Genomic DNA, 21760 nt, shown 5'->3' with positions numbered 1-21760 from the left:
AGTGGTCATGTGTGGATGTGAGAGTTGGACCCAAAAGAAAGCTGAGCGCTGAAGAATTGATGCTTTTGAACTGTGGTGTTGGAGAAGACTCTTGAAAGTCCCTTGGACTGCAAGGAGATCCAACCAGTCCATCCTAAAGGAGATCAGCCCTGAATAGTCCATGGAAGGATGGATGCCGAAGCTCCGATACTTTGGCCACCTGATGCAAAGAACTGACTCATTGGGAAAGACCCTGATGGAGGGAAAGTTGAAGGCAGGAGGAGAAGGGGACGACAGAGGATGAGATGGCTGGATGGCATCACCGACTCGATGGACGTGGGTTTGAGCAAGCTCTGGGTGTTGGCGATGGACAGGGAAGCCTGGCGTGCTGCAGTCCATGGGGTCGCAAAGACTCGGACATGACTGAGTAACTGGAATGAACTGAACTGATAGAAAGTAAAAGCCAGCACTGGGTGCACGGAAAACTTTATTATTTCAGTGCAGTGATACCAAGAGATTAGGGGTTACTGATCTCCCCATCTAACCAAGAATAGCATCAGGCTGCTCCTCTGCCCAGGGCCTCCTCCCCAAACACCCACTCTCCCCACTGGTCTCCCCAACTGGCTAGCTTGATCTTCTGGCTTCAGAAAATCTGAGACATCCCATTTTTATACACACAATCTTAAAACTCAGCGATTTGACCTAAAGTGCAACAAAGAAAATCTCAACCGCTAGAAAAACACCTTTTTGTGGCCTGGGGAAAACCATTCATGGCTGCCATTTTGATTTCAAAACTGGGGACACAGCCCCTCCATCAGGCGGGCCCCAAACCCATCACAGCGAAGTAGGTGGGTGAACACACAGTGCTGCTGCTGCGGCTTTGCTTCGGGGCCAGCCTCAGAGCCGGTGGCTATTTTTAATCTGTTTCTGACGAAGCTGGAGGCCAATCAACATTAGCTCTGGGGGGCTGACCTTTGGCCGGCATTTGTTCCAAGACAAGTGTGGGGGCTGAAATACTCCACGGTGACTTTGGAAATGGCTTCAGGTGCAGTCAACTATGCAAGAGAGTTGTCAGCAAAACACCAAACACCGTCAGCTGCCCAGGCATGAGAACAGGCAGGGCTGCATGGGGAAGGAAGGAATAAACATCCTCAAGTGTCGCCATAGACTGGGCCCAGAGGGTGCCTCCCTGAATCCCCAGCCTTACACAGGGGAGGCCATCATCTCCGCACAATGAAGAAACCGAGGCTCAGAGAGGCCCACGGACCTCAAGTCACACAGCTGGCAGGTTGCAGAGCTGGGCTTCCAGTCCGACTCTCCCTGACCCCCGGAAGCTAATTTCAAGGCAGAAAGCCATCTGAGATCAGTGGAAGTAACTATATGGTCTGGACTTAGAAAAATAAGCACTCCCATCTGAGACACAATTTTGAAGGCCAGGGTTCTCAACTGGGTGCGACCTTGCCCCCCTGGGGACACACAGCGATGCCTGCAGACATTTTTGGGTGTCACAATGTGGAATGTGCTCCTGGCATCTAGTGGATAAAGCCAAGGATGCTTCTCAACATCTTGCAAAGCCCCCCACGAAGACTCTCATTCGGTCACTAAGTTGTGTCCAACCCTTTGTGATCCCATGAACTGCAGCATGCCAGGCTTCCCTGTCCTTCACCATCTCCCAGAGTTCATTCAAACTCATGTCCATTGAGTCAGCGATGCCATCCAACCATCTCATCCTCTACCGTCCCCTTCTCCTCTTGCCCTCAATCTTTTACAGCATCAGGGTCTTTTCCAATGAGTCAGCTCTTTGCATCAGGTGGCCAAAGTACTGGAGCTTCAGCTTCGGCATCAGTTCTTCCAATGAACATTCAGGGTTGACTTCCTTTAGGATTGACTGGTTTGATCTCCTTGCTGTCCAAGGGATTCTCAAGAGGCTTCTCCAGCACCACAGTTTGAAAGCATCAATTATTCGGGGTTCAGACTTCTTTATAGTCTAACTCACATCTGTACGTGACTACTGGAAAAACCACAGCTTTGACTAGATGGACTGTTGTCAGCAAAGTGATGGCTCTGCTTTTTAATACGCTGTCTAGGTTTGTCTCAGCTTTCCTTCCAAGCAGATTTCTTTTAAGTTCGTGACTGCAGTCACCATCTGCAGGGCCCCAAATGTCAACAGTGCCACTGCTGAGACATCCCAGCAGATTAGAGCGGTCCTTCCAGGCTTTGAATCAGAATCTACTACTTATGACCTGGGGAGTCAGGGGAAAGTTGTTTCCACACTTTGTGCTTTGGCTCCTGATAAGAAACGCAAACATTCAAAATCCTAATGGGGGACTTCCCTGGTAGTCCAGAGGTTAAGAATTTGCCTTCAGATGCAGGGGATGGTGTGATCCCTGGCTGAAGAACTAACACCTCATGTGTCATGGGGCAACCAGAGGTCCCGCTCACTCTAGAGCCCATATGCCACAACTAGAGAACCTGGCCCTCTACGATGAGAAGCCCGAGCTCGGCAGTAAGAGCTCATGTATCAAAACTAAAGAGAAGCCTGTGCACATGCCACAACAAAGACCCAGCACAGCCCGTCCCCAAAAAACTGATGCCCGGTCTACTAATCAATCAGCATCTCTAGGGGTGGAGGGATTGACGGGGGACTCAGGCATCTACAGTTTTCAAAAGCCCCCCCAGGAAATTCTAATGTGCACGACGCAGGAGTGAGACCCACCAACAATCAACAGGTCAACATGGGCAGCTGGCCGTGGTGCTGAGCCGGATTCCCTTAGCAGTGATGTCACCATGGGGTATTGTGGGACTCACTGAAGACCAGATTCTTCTGCCTCCTGGCCCTCAACTTTATCTCATTCTATTCCACTCAAGACTCCTCTTGAGCAGCTCTTCTCCAACCACTCTGACCCACATTCATTCATCTGTTCTCTGAACTCTAGTCCTGTTTGCACACCAAAGGATGCTGGCTGGCATTTGGGACCTTGCCTTCCTGCTAGTTCTGGCTCCTCAGTAGATCATCTAGGCCTTCAGGACAGGATTACAAACACCTCACGACTCCCCAGGAATCTTTTGCAACCGAATCCTGTCATCACTGTTATCAGCTATGCAAATGTCTGTGCTGACTCAGGACAGCACTCAAGACCCCAAGTTCTGTGCATAAGAAGTCTGGAAAGTCCAGTTAGGATCAGCCTCAGGGACAGATGAGGAAACCAAGGTTCAGACGGTGGATGACACTTGCTAAAGGTTACACAGCTCAGTGGCAGAGTGGGGCTGTCTATCTTCATCTTTTTAGCGACTCTAAGCTAAGAGAGGATCCATGCAGTGACCCAAGAAAGCACCTTCATAGTGGCTCATAGATGGTAAAGTGTCTGCCTGCAATGCAGGAGACCCAGGTTCAATCTCTGGGTTGGGAAGATCCCCTGGAGAAGGAAATGGCAAACCACTCCAGTACCCTTGCCTGGAAAATCCCATGGAGAGAGGAGCCTGGTAAGCTACACTCCATGGGGTCGCAAAGAGTCAGACACAACTGAGCGACCTGACTTTCACTTTTCACTTTCATTATTATATACACTGTGATCGCATGGTCTTCTGAACTTGCCAGGACAATTCCAATTTTTTGCAAGTTCACTCCTTTGGATTAAAGTATTTGTGAAAGCTATTCTTTTGGGTTAAGGTGTGGTTGGATGGCATTATCGACTCAATGGACATGAGTCTGAGCGAAGTCCAGGAGATAGTGAAGGACAGGGAAGCCTGGCACACTGCAATCCATGGGGTTGCAAGGAGTCAGATATGACTTAGCGATTAAACAACAATAAACAACAAAAGTTATAGGTTAAGGACTTCCCTGGTGGTACAGAGGTTAAGATTCCACCCTCCCGATGCAGGGGGCCCAGGTTCAACCCCCTGGTCGGGGAACTAGATCCTGCATGCTGCAACTAAGAGCCTGCATGCTGCAATGAAAACCCAGTGCAGCGAGAAAAACGAAAAGAGTTACAGGCTAAAGTTTTTGTGGTAATAGGGAAAAAAAATATATCCTCTCCAGACTACCTGTTACTCTAGGATTTGAGTGTTTTGGCTGGACAGGTTAGATTAGGGCTCCAAATGTGGAAGAAATGTAACTCCCATACTCCCCAAAAAACTTAGTGTACAAGAATGACCGTGACCCAAATCTGGGAGCCCTGCCCTTCTGCGGGCCCTCTGCACAGACACACTCTGAGCCCTTCAAGTCTCTCTGAAGGCTCTGACAGTCTGCTCTGCGGAAGGACCAAAAAACTGGAGGGTCAGCCTCCCTCCTGGAGGAGTGGCCGCACGTCTGGGACACGGCTCTTGCTCTCTCTGAAGCCCACAGCTGAGAAATCATCAACCACTGAGGTCCTTCTGGCTCTAGGAGTCCTTACTTTCCTGGTGTGCTCACCAGCCATAGTCACTAGCTGCCAGCCGAGTCCTTTAGTCTTCTGACTAGTCCAACATGAGGAAGGGCTGACATTTAGAGTCTGTTCACGCACATCAAGCATTCGAACATGGCTGCCCATGGACAGCCCTTTGCGCAACAGCCTGAGTGTGAATCCTGGTTATCCTCTCACCAGCCCCGACAGCCTCAGTTTCCTCATCTGTAAAATGGGGGTGACAGCACCCACTGAGTGTCCCATGGTGGTGATGCAGACCTGGCATGAGCTCACACATACAGAGTGTTCAGTCTGGCATCCTGAAAGCACCCCATAGAGGAAGCACTTAATTACTGTTGCCCCAGGGGGCCGTGATTTTGAATTACTAAGAAAACACCTGCTTCCCCCACTAGATCAAGAGTTCCCAGAAGGCAGAGCTCAGGTTTCCCAAACATTTCTGGGTCCCTTCCCGTTTGCAGATGCAGACCTTACACTCGGGAGATATTCAAGGAATGTTTATGGGCCAGATGGATATATCCTGGGAAGAGAACAAGTGATAGAGACTTAGCTATGAAGCTGTCTTTTGCTCTGTTGGTTATAATACGAAAAAGGGAGAAGGAGCCCAAATATCCATTCTTTGTAGGAGATTATACATTTTAAAGTGTATCCATTTAAAGGAACACAGTGGATCCCTTCTGCATGTTGCAGAACAAGGGTCGGCAAATGTTTTCTGTCCAGGACTGGATAGTAAATACTTTAGGTTTTAGAGTCTAGACAGTCTCTATTCCACTACTAAACTCTGCCCTTGAAGCACAAAAACAGCTATATATGTTCCAATAAAACCTTATTTGTAGACACTGAAATCTGAACTTCATGTAATTTTCACAACTCACCAAATAGTATTCTTCTTTTGATTTGTTTCAGCCATTCAAAAGTTATAAACTATTCTTGGGACTTCCCTGGTGGTCCAGTGGCTAAGACTCCACGCTCCCATTGCAGGGGCCCAGGTTCGATCTCTGATCATGGAACTAGATCCTATATGCTACAGCTAAAACATCTCATGTGCTTCAACTAAGACCCAGTGTAGATAGATAAATAGAGAAGGAAAGAAAGGTAAAAACTATCCTCTGCTCACAGGGTACACAAAAACAAACTGTGGGCCACAGCCTGCTGAGCCTGGTGGTAGAATACTTATCAAAGAATGAGACATAAAATGAAAATGTGAGTTATGGTATAGTATGTTCAGTGTGATTCGAGTTCATAAATTAAAATACATCTGCACACACACACAAAGGCTGCAAGACTATATAGCAACTGTTAATAAAGATCAAGTGTGGGGCAGAAGTACGGTTGAGTTTGTTCTTCCTTTTTCGCTTATCTATAATTTTCTGAATTTTGAACAACAAACATAATTATCATCACTTTGGTAATTTAAAAAAAAGCAATTAAAATGAGACAAAAAAAGAAATGAGATAAAACAAGTTGGCACCAAGGGCTCAGGCACAGAAATGGCAGCGCTCATCTGCTTAGCAAACAACCTTAGATGGGATGCCTGCCCAGGGGCACGCGAGTTCCCCCCTGGGCTTCACGATCACGAGGCTTCTAAAATACCTACCGTGTGCAACCATCATCTTTATCAAGGCTAAGGGGAGGACGAGGCGGAAAGCTCGGCCTCCGCCAACCTGTCAGCTAGAGGCACCTGTGCGCTCCTGCGCTGCCTCTTCCAATCAGCATCACTGCCAACACTGCCTCCACTTCAAATGCCAAGCCGAGCTAGCGTCTTCGAGGAGGGCTCCATCTCCCCAGCTGCCAAACTGAACCGGTGTTTCTTTGGGTGCGGGCGGGGAAGACGGGGTGGTGCAGCTGGTCTTCACTCGGGGCAGGGAGTTGGGGGGTGGGGTGGGAGGGACTTGGCACAAGCTTATAAAAGATAACGGTCATTATATTGGAAGACTTACTTACTTTACTTTGCGGTCAGGGGAACAGACCTTGCACTTGGCAGGGCTCATGTTGACCGTCCTGCCGCTCACCAGGCTGCTCTTGGGACGCAGAGCATGCTTCCCCGAAACTCGTGAAGCAGACCCCGGTCCTGGGGCCCGGCCAGGTCGTGACAGGGAGGCAGAGGCGCTGTCCTAGAGACCCTCGGGCCGAGTGGCGCACCAGCCTGCAGGAGCTCAACTCTGCGCCTGACTTCTCCATCCTGAAAAGCGTCTGGCACGCGAGTGTCAAGGGTAGACGCGCCTGCCAGGCCCCGCCCCCAGGCGGGCCCCGCCTTCCGGGCAGGCCCCGCCCCCATACCGGGTCCCGCCTCCCGCCTCCAGTCCCGGGACTCAACGCGGACCCCGCCCTCTCCCCACAGCGTCAGGTGCCCCTCCACCTCCCCCTGCCCAGCCAGCAGCCAGCCGCGCAGCCACCGCTGACCTTGGGCACCCGGAGCTTGCGGCCCGAGAGTTTAAAAGAATCTCGAGGCTCCCCAGTTCTTCCGACTGGAGTAGAACAATTCCAGGATAGCAATCCCCTACACTCGGGCAGCTGGGAAAAACTCTCAAGCAATTCACGTCCTGGAATACGCACATAGTAGAGAAGTGGTGGAAAATAGGGGTTCTTTAAAATGTGAGTCCAATGTCACCTCGGTGCCTGGTAAAAGCCCCCGGAGTCAAAGTCAACTTTGGGCTTCCAAGTGCCGGCTTTTGCTTATTCTTTCATCTATGCTACCAGACACATGTCTGCTCCATGCCTCCTCCCTACCCACCCACCTCTCCTCCCCACCCCCATCCTCCCACCCCCTCCCCCGTGATCGTCTGGCACACACTTGGAACCACCTGGGTCCCCAGCTAAAATGAGGGCCTCCAAGACAGGAAGGACGCAGCTGCCCTGTGACCCTAAGACATGTACAGGGTGCTCTTTGGTGCCTTTGTCTCATTTAATCATGGCAACAACCCTACTGGTTTTATTTCCTATCATTATACAGATAAGGGAAGAGGATGCAGAGATAGAATTTATACAGGTGCTGGGGACTTGGACCCGGACAAACTGATTCCAATTAGAATGAATGAATGAATGCTTCTCCAAGTAGTTGAAAGGACCCAAAACACTGCCTAGCAAACACTGCAATAACAATAAATGTAACTTATGTTGATAGCAAACCAAAAAATTAAAAATAAACTGTGTGCATGCTCAGTCTTGTCCTATTCTTTACAACCCCATGGACTGTAGCCTGCCAGGCTCCTCAGATACAAAAAGACAATAACACCCAGCTGCCATTTCTGAAGAGCTGGGAGCAAAAAGTGGGTGTCAGGATTAAAAGCAGGGTATTATGCATGCCCCCTGCACACAACCCCACAGAGGGCTGGGCAGACCACCTAAGCCACCTCTCCAACCTGACCCCTGGACACACCTCTACCCTCCCCCCACATAAGGAATGAGTTCGCCCCCCTCCTGGGGGAGCAAACAAAGGAACCTGTTACTTGTTTTCTCTCCCTCCTGCAGCCGGCAGCGGCTGCCGGCACTTCAGCCCCAATAAAGCCTTGCCTGAACTTCTTGTCTGGCCTCTAGTCAGTTTCTATTGATTGAGAAAGGCCAATAACCCTGGTCGGTAATACTATCTCCTAACTCTTCCCATTGGGCTTCCCTAGTGGCTCAGATGCTAAAGAGTCTGCCTGCAATGCGGGAGACCTGGGTTTGATCTCTGGGTTGGGAAGATCCCCTGGAGGAGAGCATAGCAACTCCAGTATTCTTGCCTGAAGAATCCCCATGGACAGAGGAGCCTGGTGGGCTACAGTCCATGGGGTTGCAGAGTTGGACATGACTGAAGCGACTAAGCACAGCACAGCACAACTCTTCCCATTAATGGAAAGAACAAGTTAGAAGGAGGCTGGAGGTGCCTTTCCTGGGGCCCAGGTTAAGCGGAAGCATCAACACTGCGAGTTCGAAGACCACTTTCTGATCTGCATCTGCTGAGGGTCTGGGTTTGAATGGCTTTGGGGGTCTTCCCAGCCTATGCTGGGAGGCCTCGGGGAGACCCCGGAACCTCTCTGGGCTTCAGCTTCTTATATATGTAGTGAAATGACTGGTTCGCTTTCTCCTCCCCATCACTTTTATACTGTTTTGTGAGTAAACATCATTAAAACATCTTATAACAATATTTTCAGCAGAAAGAAAATGTAGAAGAAGATATAAATGACCCATAATTGTACCACACAAAGACAATGATTACTGTTTGGAGACACTGCTTAGTCTCTTCAGACACACACACTTATTAAGAATGAGCAGTTTCTTTCTTTCTTTCTTTTTTTTTTTTTTTTTGCCACAACACATGGCTTGTGGGATCTCAGTTTACCAACCAGGGATCAAACCCACACCTTGGCAGTGAAAGAGTTGAGTACTAACCATTGGACCACCAGGGAATTCCCTCGAACGTTTTTTGTGCTTACTATGCACCAGTAAATATTCTAAGCATACTACACACACATGTCCACAATCCCTCACCAGAAATCCCCAGGGCCCAATGTATTTTGGAATTGGGGAATTTTTTTTAGGAAGGTAAGCCTTATATGACACATTATGGTGTTAATATTTCACCAGAAGAAGGCATAAATATTCACACAAAGTGGGATAAATGAAGACCAAAAATAACTGGGCATCTATGCAAGGCAGGTTTTGATAAGTACATTCACAGCCAGTTTATAAACTTAAGTTTCATAACTTTAAATTTTAGGACTCAGTTGTATGATCCTGAGCCTGCCCCATTCCACTCAATCCACACATGCATTCCCAATGTGGGAACATTAGGGTAACATGCTAGTAAGAGGTGGCTTTGAACCTAGGATCTTAGCCAAGGTCCATTGTGTACTAACCACTTTGCTGCTTGTCACGAACCCATGGGATTGCCCCATAACCTTCATTTCACAGTATAATAAGTAAGGAACTATTTTGCTACATCATGTAACGTTCTCATCAGCTCTGTTTCAAATGGTTGCATGAGATTCCGACCCTTAGGAGAACTGTTTTCAAGTCCAAGGAAAGGTCAGGTTCCAACTCTTGGCCTGAGATGAACCCAAAAGGAAAGGGACAGGAGGGGAGCCCAGGAGGAATCCACACAGTTGTTTTCCTTTTGTCCAGGAGGGCTGGGTCTGTGCCATCCAAAGCAACAGCCGCCAGCCACAGGAGGCTATTTAAGTTCATTAAAACTTAAATTAAAAACTCAGTTCTGGGAATTCCCTGACAGTCCAGTGTGCTAAGGGTGCAGGCTCAATCCCTGACTGGGGAACTGAGATCCCAAAGCTGCATCATGAGGCCATAAAAAAATAAATAAAATTCAGTCCTTTAGTCACACCAGGCACACTTCAAGTGCTGAATGGCTGCCATACTGAACAGCGGAGTTCTGGAATATTCCAGAATGGAATATTCCAACCTGGCAGAAAGTTCTATTGGACTGTTCTGGTTTGGCTTGAAAGTTGCCTCCTCTAAGAGCTCTTACCTGACCTGACCACATTTCTCTAAAATAGATCCCCACGGGTATTTATTCTGTACCCTGTTTCCTTCCTGGCATTGAACACACTTGGAAACTAACTTAGCAGTTTACCTATTTATTTGCACATTTCCAATCTTCCTGCTAGGATATTCTATCTTATTTCCTGCTGGAACCATTGTGCTAAATGCATCTCTCCATCCTTCTTCCTTAGAAGTCGCTTAGAACCAGCTCATTGGACATCCAGGTCTAACAATGTCTGATGCTTATCCATTTGAGTAACTTGGTTTAATAAACTGCTTTTCCCTAATCCCTGCTGAAATTGCCACAATGAGGGAAAGAACGGGGTCTGGAGGGGAGAGGATATTGGAGATTACCGGAGAACACACTGTGATACAATAGAACCTGAGTCCTGCTGTCTAGCAGACCTGGCCCTGAAACCTGGCTCTGCCACTTCTGAGCTGTGTGATTTTAGAAAAGGTACTTTGCCTCTTTTTTAAACCATTTTTTAAAATTGAGGTATAATTTCCCTGATGGCTCAGATGGTAAAGAATCTGCCTGCAATGCAAGAGACCTGGGTTCAACCCCTAGGTTGGGAAGATCCCCTAGAGAAGGGAATGGCAACCCACTCCAGTATTCTCGCCTGGAGAATCCCATGGACAGAGAAGCCTGGCAGGCTACAATCATAGAGTCGCAAAGAGTTGGATATGCCTGAGTGGCTGACATTTTCATAGTCGATTTACAGTGTTGTGTTAGTTTTTTGTACACCAAAGTGATTCAGTTATACACATATACTTTTTCAGATCTGTTTCCTTTATAGGTTATTACAAGATATTGAATTATTCTCTGTGCTATATAGTAGGTCCTTGTTTATCTATTTTAAATATATAGCATGCGTGAGTGCTATGTTGCTTCAGTTGTGTCCAGCACTTTGCGTGTATGCATACACACACACACACACACACATATATATATATCTGTGTCCAGCTCTTTGCAGACATATATATGTTAATCTCAAACTTCTAACTTATATCCTCCCCTGCTATCCCTTTTGGTAACCATAAGTTTGTTTTCCATGTCTATGAGTCCGTTTCTGTTTTGTAAGTTCATTTGTATCCTTTTTTTTTTTAGATTCCACATATAAGTGATATCATAAGATATTTGTCTTTTTTCTGGCTGACTTACTTCACTTAATATGGTTATCTCTAGGTCCATCCATGTTGCTGCAAATGGGCTTATTTCATTATTTTTTAAAATTTATTTTATTTATTTTGCTGCATTGGATCTTAGTTATGGCATTCGTGGTCTAGTTCCCTGAGCAGGGATCGAACCCAGACCCCCTGCATTGAGAGGGCTGAGTCTTAGCCACTGGACCACCAGGGAAGTCCCTGTTTCATTGTTTTTTTAAAGCTGAGTAGTATTTATTTCACCTCTCAGAGCCTCAGTTTTCTCATCTGTAAAACAGGGATCCATTGCCAGCATTGTACCGTGTTTATGAAGGATAAATGGGTAATTTGCATAAACTATAGGTAGAAGTAGGTAAGTTCTGGGTAAATTTGAGTGCTGGATGAAGTGGGTGCTGGTGGGAAAGGGGCTGGGGAGGAATCTACTTCTTATTAAGCACCTACTGTGTACCAGACTCTGCATACTTTATAAACATTATCCCGTTTAATTTTACAGATGCAGCACTGGGGCCAGGACAGCTGCTGCACCCCGTCCAGGGTCACGCAGTGGAGGGTGGCAGAACCAGAGTGGAGCTCAGCTCTGAAGTCTGGCCGTTTCTTTAACCTCTCCAGAAACTCAAAACTGCCTTCCCCTAAAGATCATCAGTTAGGGAATATTTTCTTTCTCACTTCCAGTAACCAGGGTTAAAAGTTAAGCTCACCAGAAACATGGTGCCTATGGAAGAGGCTGTCTCCTCATCCAGCTTTCCCTCATTTGACAGTGTATACACATGATGTGCTTAAAAGTGAAGGAGGAAACAGAACAGGCTCTATCTTGAAAGCAGGACTCCATCTTGGGCTGGACTGTGGACTTTGAGCTATATGCCCAGTAACTATGGAAACGACACACCAACTGGAAAACCAGGCCCCCAGAAGGAAGAGCCCCAGGGCTCTCCATGGCTAAAAGAATACCCTAATTTTCTGTGTAATCGAATAGAATCGTACATTCTATTATGCTTAATGGGGTATGACCACAAGCCTATTGATAATTGTGCACTGTGGGCACCCCCACTCCAGTACTCTTGCATGGAAAATCCCATGGACGGAGGAGCCTAGAAGGCTGCAGTCCATGGGGTCGCTAAGAGTGGAACACGACTGAGCAACTTCACTTTCACTTTTCCCTTTCATGCACTGGAGAAGGAAATGGCACCCCACTCCAGTGTTCTTGCCTGGAGAATCCCAGGGACGGGGGAGCTTGGTGGGCTGCCGTCTATGGGGTCGCACAGAGTCGGACACGACTGAAGCGACTTAGCAGCAGCAGCAGCAGCACCAACTATCTAGGCTTAAGGCATATGAATCACGGGTTAACTTTGATTGCATCTTTCTTTTTCCTGTGTTCAGACTATTCAGGGACCCTTATACACTTAGGGTATATAAGGTTTTCACAAAAACTGGTTGGGGTCCTTGGCGAAGAGGAGACTCTGCCCTGGGCCCGCCGGTGTAATAAACTGCACTCCAATATCTGCATTGTCCTTCTGAGTGAGTTTGTTTCCCGGAACGCGTGGCTACAACATTTGGTTCACTGCCCAGGAAACTCCTCACTTTGAGGAGACAAGTCCCATTTGGGACTACTCCGAGGCCTTGTGGCTTGAATCTTCTAGAGGGAGGAAGGCGCCCCACCCTTCTGGAAGGATTCTGCTTCTCAAGGCCCGGACCTCTCACGTTAGCAGGTAGTGGATGGCAGCAGGGGAACTGAGTGCTCAGGTGAGGAGGAATCCACCCGGCAGGGTGGAAGAGGGGGCCTGATCACCCCCCTGGGAGGGATTAGAAGGGGCACAGACCCACAGGAGCCTGGAATAGGCAGGTGGCAGCAATTGCTTGGCGCACAGGTCGATGAGCGTGCTAGGGCTTAGGAAGGAAATTTGTGAAGGTCATTCAGGAGGTGTGTGCACGCTGTCTCGGGGAAAATTATTACCAGCAATCGCCAGGGGATTTTTAGGAGAAGAAACTTGGTCTTTGTGTGCTCGTATTCTACACTCCCCTAGGAGGTGTCCTCTCTGCTGTGAAATTCTTGACCCCCTCAGAATTGTCAGGCTAGAAGGAGGGGGATACATAAGTGAGTATGAATTGGCTTTTCCAGAGATGGCCTGGGACATGGGATATTTAACCCATCTGTGTTTTCATCCACACCTGATCAAGCCCACCAAGGCAGAACAGACTCTAAGGGAGAAACAGTCTTGGACCACCTGGTGTTCTGGTTCGGCCATGCTGACTGGCAGGTGAAGACATGCGGATCCCGATCCCCCTTCTCCCTCTGGGATCAGGCAGGATTTGGACGAGGATGACCTGCCCTCCCCCATACTGGATGATGATGCGCCCGCCACCCAGTGCTCCACCAGGACCGGAGGCCGCCTTAACGCCCGACCCAGGGCCAGGTGAAGTTCCTGCAGCAGCCGCTGCTCCTCCGCCAGGTCTCCCAGAGGTCATAGAGCTGCCACCTCGGCAGGCTCTGATCCCGGTGGTAGAAGCCTCTAGCCAACACTTCCAGGATCCGGCTCCAGCCAAACCACCCAAGCTATACCCGCCTCTCCTCTCCCAGTGAGTACTGACAGGAAGGGGAAAGGAGACACCAGAATCAAACAGAGGCTGCGCTCCTCTAAGGAGCCAGAGGAAAGGGCCCCCACTACAAATGCCCCTCAGAGAGTTACAGCAGCCTCCGGTTCAGGGGACAGACGGCCACCACCAGTAGCTCCACCGTAGCCTATTATTACCAGATTAGGCTAATGGAGACTGTTTTCCGAACCCACTGCCCTGCATCGGATGACATAATCCAACTACTCGTCTCCCTCTTCAGCACTGAGGAGAGACACAGGATCCTAACTAAGGCCAGAAAATGGTTAAGAGCGATGGCACCTGAGGGTACTGCAAACCCGCTGCGGTGGGCAGAACCAGCCACCCTGACGAGAGGCCCAGTGGGGACTGTAACACAGAGGAGGGAGGGGCCACCTCAAGAGATACCAGGCGGCTATTTTACAAGGTCTCAAGAGCGGGGCCCGAAAAGCTACGAGTATTGCAAAACCCTCCAGATGTGATTCTAAGGGAAAGCGAATCACCCTCTGAGTTCTCCGAAAAGACTGTGCGAGGCCTATAGACCCAGCCAGAGGCTGCTGGGTCTCAGATGGTGATAAATGCAGCCTTTGTGTCTCAAGCCTACCCCGAAAATGTCAGATGGGGGGGCACCAAGTGACTCAGGAATTTTTAAACATCTCTGAATGCCCAGTACCTTTGTTAGGAAGAGACTTGCTGTCTAAATTGGGGGCACAAGTGACCTTTCCCCCCACGAAAGGCCCACTGTTCGAGTGGGCTCCACCACCTATTTACTCTTCCTCTCGGTAACCCCTCAAGATGAATGGAGGTTGCACGATCTCCGGGAAGGGAAACTGGACGGGCTAAACAGTTGAGAGAGAAAGTTAACTCAACAATTCTGAGATCTGGGCAGAAGACAACCCCCACCTCCACCCACCGCCCCAGGCTTGCAAAACAAGTCCCACTGGTAATAGAACTCAAACCCGGTACAATGACGTCAGCACGCGCCGTGGGCCTGCCAGACCTTGCTAAGCCATTTACTCTTTATGTGACTGAAAAGGACAAGGTGGCTATGGGAGTGTTGTCCCAGATTATGGGAACTTGGGACAGACCAGTGACTTATCTCTAATCAGCTGGACAATGTTGCCACTGGGTGGCTGGGAATCTTAGGGGCAGTTGCTGCAGTTGCCTTACTGGTCTGGGAGGCAACCAAGCTGACTTTGGGCCAAGATTTGTTCGTAAAAGTCCCGCATGAGGTCAACACTCTCCCGCAAGGGGACCCCCATAAATGGCTGTCAACATCCTGGATTACTCAATACCAGGGACTGTTATGTGAGAACCCCCATGTTACTACTGAGCCTTGTCAGGCCCTGAATCCGGCCACTCTCCTTCCTGTGGGAGAAGGCGGGCCCTCACATGATTGCGAGGAAATATGCCAGCAGACCTGACTTGAGAGACCAGCCAATCCCGGACCCAGATTGGGTCCTGTCCACCAAGGGCACCAGCCTGGTGAGACAAGGACAATGACGGGATATGCAGTCGTCATGGAAGAAACCATCGCTGAGGCTCGCTCTCTGCCATCACACTGGTCCCCTCAACAGGCCGAACTATATGCTCTAATCCAGGCCCTCCAGCTGTCAAAAGGGAAGAAGACAAACATTGACAGACTCCAGTATGCTTTTGCCACACGACAGGGCTCTGTATAAGGAGAGAGGCCTTTGACAGCTAGTGGAAAAGATATTAAAAATAAGGAAGAAATTAAGACCCTATTAGATGCTGCCTGGGAACCAGAAAGGGTTGCAGTCATACACTGCTGAGGACGTCAAAAAGAGGATACCCCCCGGGCTCAGGGAACAGACTGGCAGATAAGACCACTAAACAAGCAGCCGAGGGCTTGGGGGTGACAAGTGAAGCCCCTATTAAAGCTCATTTTGGCAGAGCTGCCTGAGCTAACACTGGACTCTCCAAAATACAATGAAGCCCAAAACCAACTAGCCAAAGCAGAAGGGGCCATCAAGACTGAAAAGGGATGGTGAGAATTGCCAGGTGGCCAATTATTGGTACCGGAGGAGCTGGCACCCACTCTGGTAAGCCAAACACACCAAGCGACCCATCTAGGCCGTGATAAACTGGAAGAGCTAGTTCGAAAATATTTCTTGGTTCCCCGCCTCTCTTCCTAATGCAGGACAGAATCTCAGAACTGTACTGCCTGCTCACAGGTCAATGCTGCCTCTCGGCATGGACAGAAACCTCCAGGGATTCAGCTAAAAGGCATGCTGCCCTTTGAACACCTGGAAGCGGACTTCACTGAAATGAAACCTCACCAACACTACCATTACCTGCTGGTCATGGTATGTACGTTCCTGGGATGGATAGGAGTTTTTCCTCCCCTGACTGAAAGAGCATCAGAAGTAGCCCAGTGCCTGCTTGGGGAAATAGTTCCCAGATTTGGACCTCCTACTAGCATTGGATCAGACAATGGCCCGGCTTCCATAGCTGATTTAGTACAATAAGTAAGCAAAACTTTAAACATAAAATGGAAACTGCACACTGCATATAGGCCCCAGAGTTCTGGGATGGTGGAAGGAACCAGCTGGACACTTAAAGAGACACTATCCAAGTGGCTCATAGAGACTGACTGCTCCTGGGTGGACTTGCTTCCGACAGCTCTGCTCAGACTCAGGATGACCCCACGGTCCCATGGCTCTTCTCTGTACGAAATTGTGTATGGGAGGCCCCCTCCCATAATAAAACAGGTGTCAACAAATTTGCCTCAGGTAGAGGGGATGAGATTTCACAGCAGATGGAACAACTGGGTAAGGTAATAAATCAGGTAACTAAGTTTGTACAAGAAAGGGTGCCGTTCCCCCTTGGGGAACAGATTCATAAGTTTACGCCTGGTGACCAAGTATGGGTCAAAGATTGGAAACATGATTTACTAGCCCCTCAGTGGAAGGGCCCTTACACTGTTATTCTAACTGCCCCTACTGCAGTTAAAGTTGCAGGTATTGCCCCTGGGGTTCATCATACAAGGGTGAAGACAGCAAACGACGCAGACCCAGAAAACGCTCAGTGGACTGCGCAGAGGGGCCCCCCTGACCCTCGGGAGGCCTCGGGAAAAGAAGATCCCGGATGAGCCCCTTCAGGATGAAGCCGCATGATCGACTCCTGCTGCTTGGCCTCATCAACGTGCATATTCCTACACAGACTTCACAATACCTCCAGCTGTTGGGTATGTGGGGCTATGCCTCTGTCTGTGATGGATGGACTTCCCTGGTGGGTGTCACCGCTCCACCAAGAAGATTTTAAATCACTCTGCTCTTTTCTGGGACGACAAAAAGAGGCTTTGCTTTCTCTTGTCAATCATAATCTCTCCCTGCTCTCTTGCTGTAAGCCAGACCTACAGTCAGTAGACTCAGCTCATGGGGTTACATCTTATGTAAACACCAGTTTCACAGAAGTAACAAAAGTGGTAATTCAGAATAGAATGGTTTTGGACATGCTCACAGCTGTTCAAGGGGGAACCTGTGCTATAATTAAGGTTGAATGTTGTGTATATATTCCTGATTTATCTAGCAATGTATCAGATGCTTTAGATGATATGAAAAAAAAAAAAAAAAAAAACAGGTAAGAGCAATGTAAAATGAAAACATTCCTTTCTGGACTTTGGTACTATCTTGGGTAAAGGGTGATTGGTGGAAAACTATATTTACCATTGTTATAGTTGCCTTGATAGTTCTGCTCTGTGGACCCTGCATTTTACAATATATTATGAACTTTGTAAGCCAAAGGTTGGTGTCGTTCTCCCAAATTGGCGGTCGGAGAGCCAGGGAGAAATATATCCCTATGAATGATGCTCATACTATGAGTTAAGAGCATCAAGAGGGGGGAATAAAGGAGGAAACAGAACAGGCTCTATCTTGAAAGCAGGACTCCATCTTGGGCCAGACTGTGGACTTTGAGCTATATGCCCAGGATCTATGGAAACGACATACCAACTGGAAAACCAGGCCCCCAGAAGGAAGAGCCCCAGGGCTCTCCATCGCTAAAAGAATACCCTAATTTTCTGTGTAACCGAATAGAATCATACATTCTATTATGCTTCTTGGGGTGTGACCACAGGCCTATTGATAATTGTCCACTGTTAACTACCTAGGTTTAAGGCACATGAATCGCAGGTTAACTTTGATTGTCAGGGAATTTTGGGAGGTGGGTTTGGGCACGTACACTTAGGGTATATAAGGTTTTCACAAAAACTGGTTGGGGTCCTTGGCTAAGAGGAGACTCCGCCTGGGCCCGCTGGTGTAATAAACTGTACTCTACTATCTGCATCGCCCTTCTGAGTGAATGTGTTTCCCGGAACACGTGGCTACAACGCTAGAACACAGCAGAGGTTCTTTCAGGCTGTCGGAGTCGTGGTTGATGGAGGCTCTTTCCTGCTCTCTGCTCACCGCATTTCCCATGTTTTCTACCTGCAACTATTGTATTCCATTCATAATTTGGGAGGGGAGGTGGCAAAGTCCAATAATAGTCACAACAGAAACAAAGCCAGTGGGACTTCCCTGTGGCCCAGTGGTTGGGAAACCGCCTTGTAATGTAGGGGATGTGGGTTCGATCCCTGATCAGGTAACTAAGATCCACATGCCTCTGAACAACTAAATTCACGAGCCACAGCTAGAGTGTCTGTGCAGCAACAAAAGACTCTGCATGCCACAGTGAAGACCCGACACAGCAAACAAATCAATAGTAGTTTCACACTTCACTATAAAAAGCAAACAAAAAAAAATAACTGGAAAAAAAAACAAAACCACTGACCGCACCCCTGGGACAGTCCCACCTGGGATGGACCTATAGGTGTTTGTTTTCAACAATCAACTTGATGGATGTGGTTACAGTATTTGAATTTCTGCTTTTTCTTTTTTTGGAGGTGGGATCTTAGTTCCCCGACCAGGAATTGAACCCATACCCAGGGCAGTGAGAGCACCAAGTTCTAACCACTGCACTGCCAGGGAATTCCCTTGAGTTTCTGCTTTCATCACTGGAGGAAGACTTGTTTTACAGTTGTTAATTATCTGTTGGATGAATCAACAAATAAATGAATATTCATCAGGAGGCAGGGACACAGTCCCTCCCTTGGGGTTTCCATCATTGCTTTGGCTCTTGCCAACCTGAGCTTCTTTCTGCTTAGATTATAACTAGTTGTTACATACAAGGTCATCTGCCCCAACTAGACCACAGTCTTCTGGAAAGCCAATGTCCTGGCCTGGAGCCCTGTACTCACAGGAGATACTCAACAAATGATTTTGAGAGGAGGGAAGGAAGGTTGGGGGGGGAGCCTCATGTCTCCTGCTTGCCACATAGCCACCTTCAAAGCACTGGCATAGCCGGTTGCTTGGCTGCACAGGGAAGGGTGTAGACCCCACCGCAACGCTGCACCTCCTGGTTACGGGGACAAAGTCTGAGTTACCTTATAACGGGGGCACAGGTCTCAGTCTCGCCTGCGGCATGAGCAGTCTCCAGGGACAGGGTCCCCAGGCTGGCCCGGCTGCCCTTCCGGGAAGACTGTCGGAACAGGGCAGCACCAGCATCTTCATCGGAGGAGTTGTCATCAAAAGAGCCCAGGATGAAGTTGGTCATCAGCTGTCTCTTGATGTGTGCCTGCTTCCTGTCTTCTCTGGAGAGGGTTCTGGCTCGCTGGCCCTGGGGCCTGGCTGGCGCGGACAGGTCATTGGTATTTGGGATCTCTGGGCCTTCAGTCTCTGACCCGTTGGCTTGGCGTGCTGGGGAGGCGTCATCAGACGAGAGGGGGTTTCCTTGGGGATTCTGTGGCAGAGGTGATTGGGAGGGCCTCTGCTGGCAGGTGTCTTGGGGTCCTTTGTGGGAGGCCAGCTCAGCCTGGCTAGGGGTCTTTGGCAGAGGGCTGCTGTTGCAGTCTTCCTGCGGTGGCTCCTGGGATCCCTCTGAGGCTGGAATCGGCTCCTGACTCGGGGTGAAGCTCACTTTCCGTTTACTCTTGGTGACTTGCTTGGAGTCTGACATTTTCCCTCAGCTTTTTAATTGGGAAAAGGTCAGGCAGGAGAAAATCAGACAAGATAGAAAAAGAAGCAGGATCATTCAGAAAATCTGTAAGGAGAACAAGAGAGCCATTTTAGGATCTATGCAATCATGTTACCTGGCTTCTTAAAGGAGCTGGTGGCAAAAGCCAGTTGGGGTGCTATATTCGGCAGAGAGAGCTAGAAGGGAGAAGCACTAGACAGGGAGCGGAGAAGGAGCTCTCCTCCCCCAGCTCTGCCCATCATGAGCTCTGGGGTCTGTGGCATGTTTCTTAACTTCTAATTATAGACACTGCTACTGCTGCTGCTGCTAAGTCACTTCAGTCGTGTCCAACTCTGTGTGACCCCATAGACGGCAGCCCACCAGGCTCCCCCGTCCCTGGGATTCCCCAGGCAAGAACACTGGAGTGGGTTGCCATTTCCTTCTCCAATGCATGAAAGTGAAAAGTGAAAGTGAAGTCGCTCAGTCGTGTCCGACCTCAGTGACCCCAAGGACTGCAGCCTACCAGGCTCCTCTCTCCATGGGATTTTCCTGAGACATGCATAAATCATGAAAATGCATGTGAGAGAGAACTCAATGAGATTAGGTACATTGAAAGACTGTTACAGAGTCACTGGGCTTCTCTAGTGGCTCAGGTGGTAAAGAATCTGCCTGCAATGCAAGAGACCTGGGTTTGATCCCTGAGTCAGGAAGATCCCCTGGAAAAGGGAATGGCCACCCACTCCAGTATTCTTGTCTGGAGAATCCCACGGACAGAGAAGCCTGGTGGGCTAAAATCCATGGGGGTCACAAAGAGTCGGACACAGCTGAGCGAGTAACACTTTCACTTTTCACTCATAGCATCATTATTCATAATATCCCCAAAGCTGAAACATCCCAAGTGCCCACTGATAAAAGCCACTGACAAGATGTGGTCTGTCCATACAATGGAATATTGTTCAGCCACTAAAAAGAATACACTTTATGCTAAGTGAAGAAAAACAGTTCCGGCAGACCACATATTGTGTAGACAATACATCTGGATTAGGCAGAATTGATAGATATGAAAAGATTAGCAGTTGCCTGGGGCTAATGGGGTGGAGATGAAGGTGAGTCATATGGTATATGAATTATACCTCAATAAAGCTTTTCTTTAAAAGAAAAAAAAGGGTAGGGGGACTTCCTTGGTCCAGTACTTAAGAATGTGCCTTCCAGTGTAGGGGACACAGGTTCAGTCCCTGACTGAGACACTAAAATCCCAGTGCCTCTAAGCACATGGACGACTACCAGGCCACAAGCCACAACCAGGTAAGAGCCCACGTGCCGTAAAGAAGATCCCACATGCTGCAACTAAGATCTAACGAACCAAATAAATAAGCACTTAAAAAAAAAAAAAAGACTTCAGGGGCTTCCCTGGTGGCTCAGTGGTAAAGAATCCACTTAATGCAGGAGACACAGGTTCCGTCCCCAATCCGGGAGGATCCCACATGCTGAGGAGCAACGGAGCCCATGCACACAGCTACTGAAGTCCATGCGCCCTAGAACCCATGTTCCACAACAAGGGAAGCGGCTGCAATGAGAAGCCCGGGGCACTGCAACTAAAGAATAGACCCCTGATTGGGCAGCTAGAGAAAGCCCTTGGGCAGCAACGAAGACCCAGCAGGGCCAAAAATGAATACACAAATTTTTTTTTTAAAGACTTTATTATATTCCAATTTGTAGATGAAAGGGATTGTTGGCTTCTAGAATCATCAGGACTTGCTGAAATGTGGTTTGGGTTATTTTCTGGGTAACACACAGGGTCAGAAGATGTTTCTCTTTTCATGTGCTCAAGTTTCCTTTTAAAGAAAAGTCAGTTAAGGGTTGGTCAATGTTAATCAATGTAACAAACCACTTTAATAGAACAAAGCGGGGAAAAAAATTGATCATCTCAATGAACACAGAAAAATCCAACACCATGGGGAATTCCCGGTGATTAGGACTTTCAGCTTTCACTGCCAAGGGCCTGGGTTCGATCCCTGGTTGGGGGAACTAAGATCCCAGAAGCCAAATGGCATGGCCAAAAAAAAAATCCAACACCCTTTAATAACAACATTCAGAAAAGCAGGAATAGAAAAGGACTTCAACAGAGTAAGGCACACTGATGA

General features: G+C 48.5%; 1 protein-coding gene across 6 annotated transcripts in view; it reads right to left on the bottom strand.

Annotated features, from left to right (window-relative positions):
* Window positions 1-21760, bottom strand: part of ACACB (acetyl-CoA carboxylase beta) — a 116568-nt gene that overhangs the window by 78756 nt on the left and 16052 nt on the right. For 5 of the 6 annotated variants that reach the window (XM_027566507.1, XM_027566511.1, XM_027566508.1 and 2 more), the window contains one exon: window positions 19048-19703. In XM_027566507.1, coding sequence (XP_027422308.1) covers window positions 19048-19619 — 572 coding nt within the window. In that variant the 5' untranslated portion in view covers window positions 19620-19703. Of the gene's footprint in view, window positions 1-6323; window positions 6553-19047; window positions 19704-21760 lie in introns of those variants that run through there. The other variant, XM_027566512.1, reaches the window with a different exon arrangement.

This window comes from Bos indicus x Bos taurus, chromosome 17, assembly GCF_003369695.1.
Source record: "Bos indicus x Bos taurus breed Angus x Brahman F1 hybrid chromosome 17, Bos_hybrid_MaternalHap_v2.0, whole genome shotgun sequence".
In the NCBI taxonomy this organism is placed as follows: Eukaryota; Metazoa; Chordata; class Mammalia; order Artiodactyla; family Bovidae; genus Bos; species Bos indicus x Bos taurus.
The sequence above is the reverse complement of the archived record's forward strand: the minus strand, read 5'-3'. Positions and strand labels throughout refer to the sequence as shown.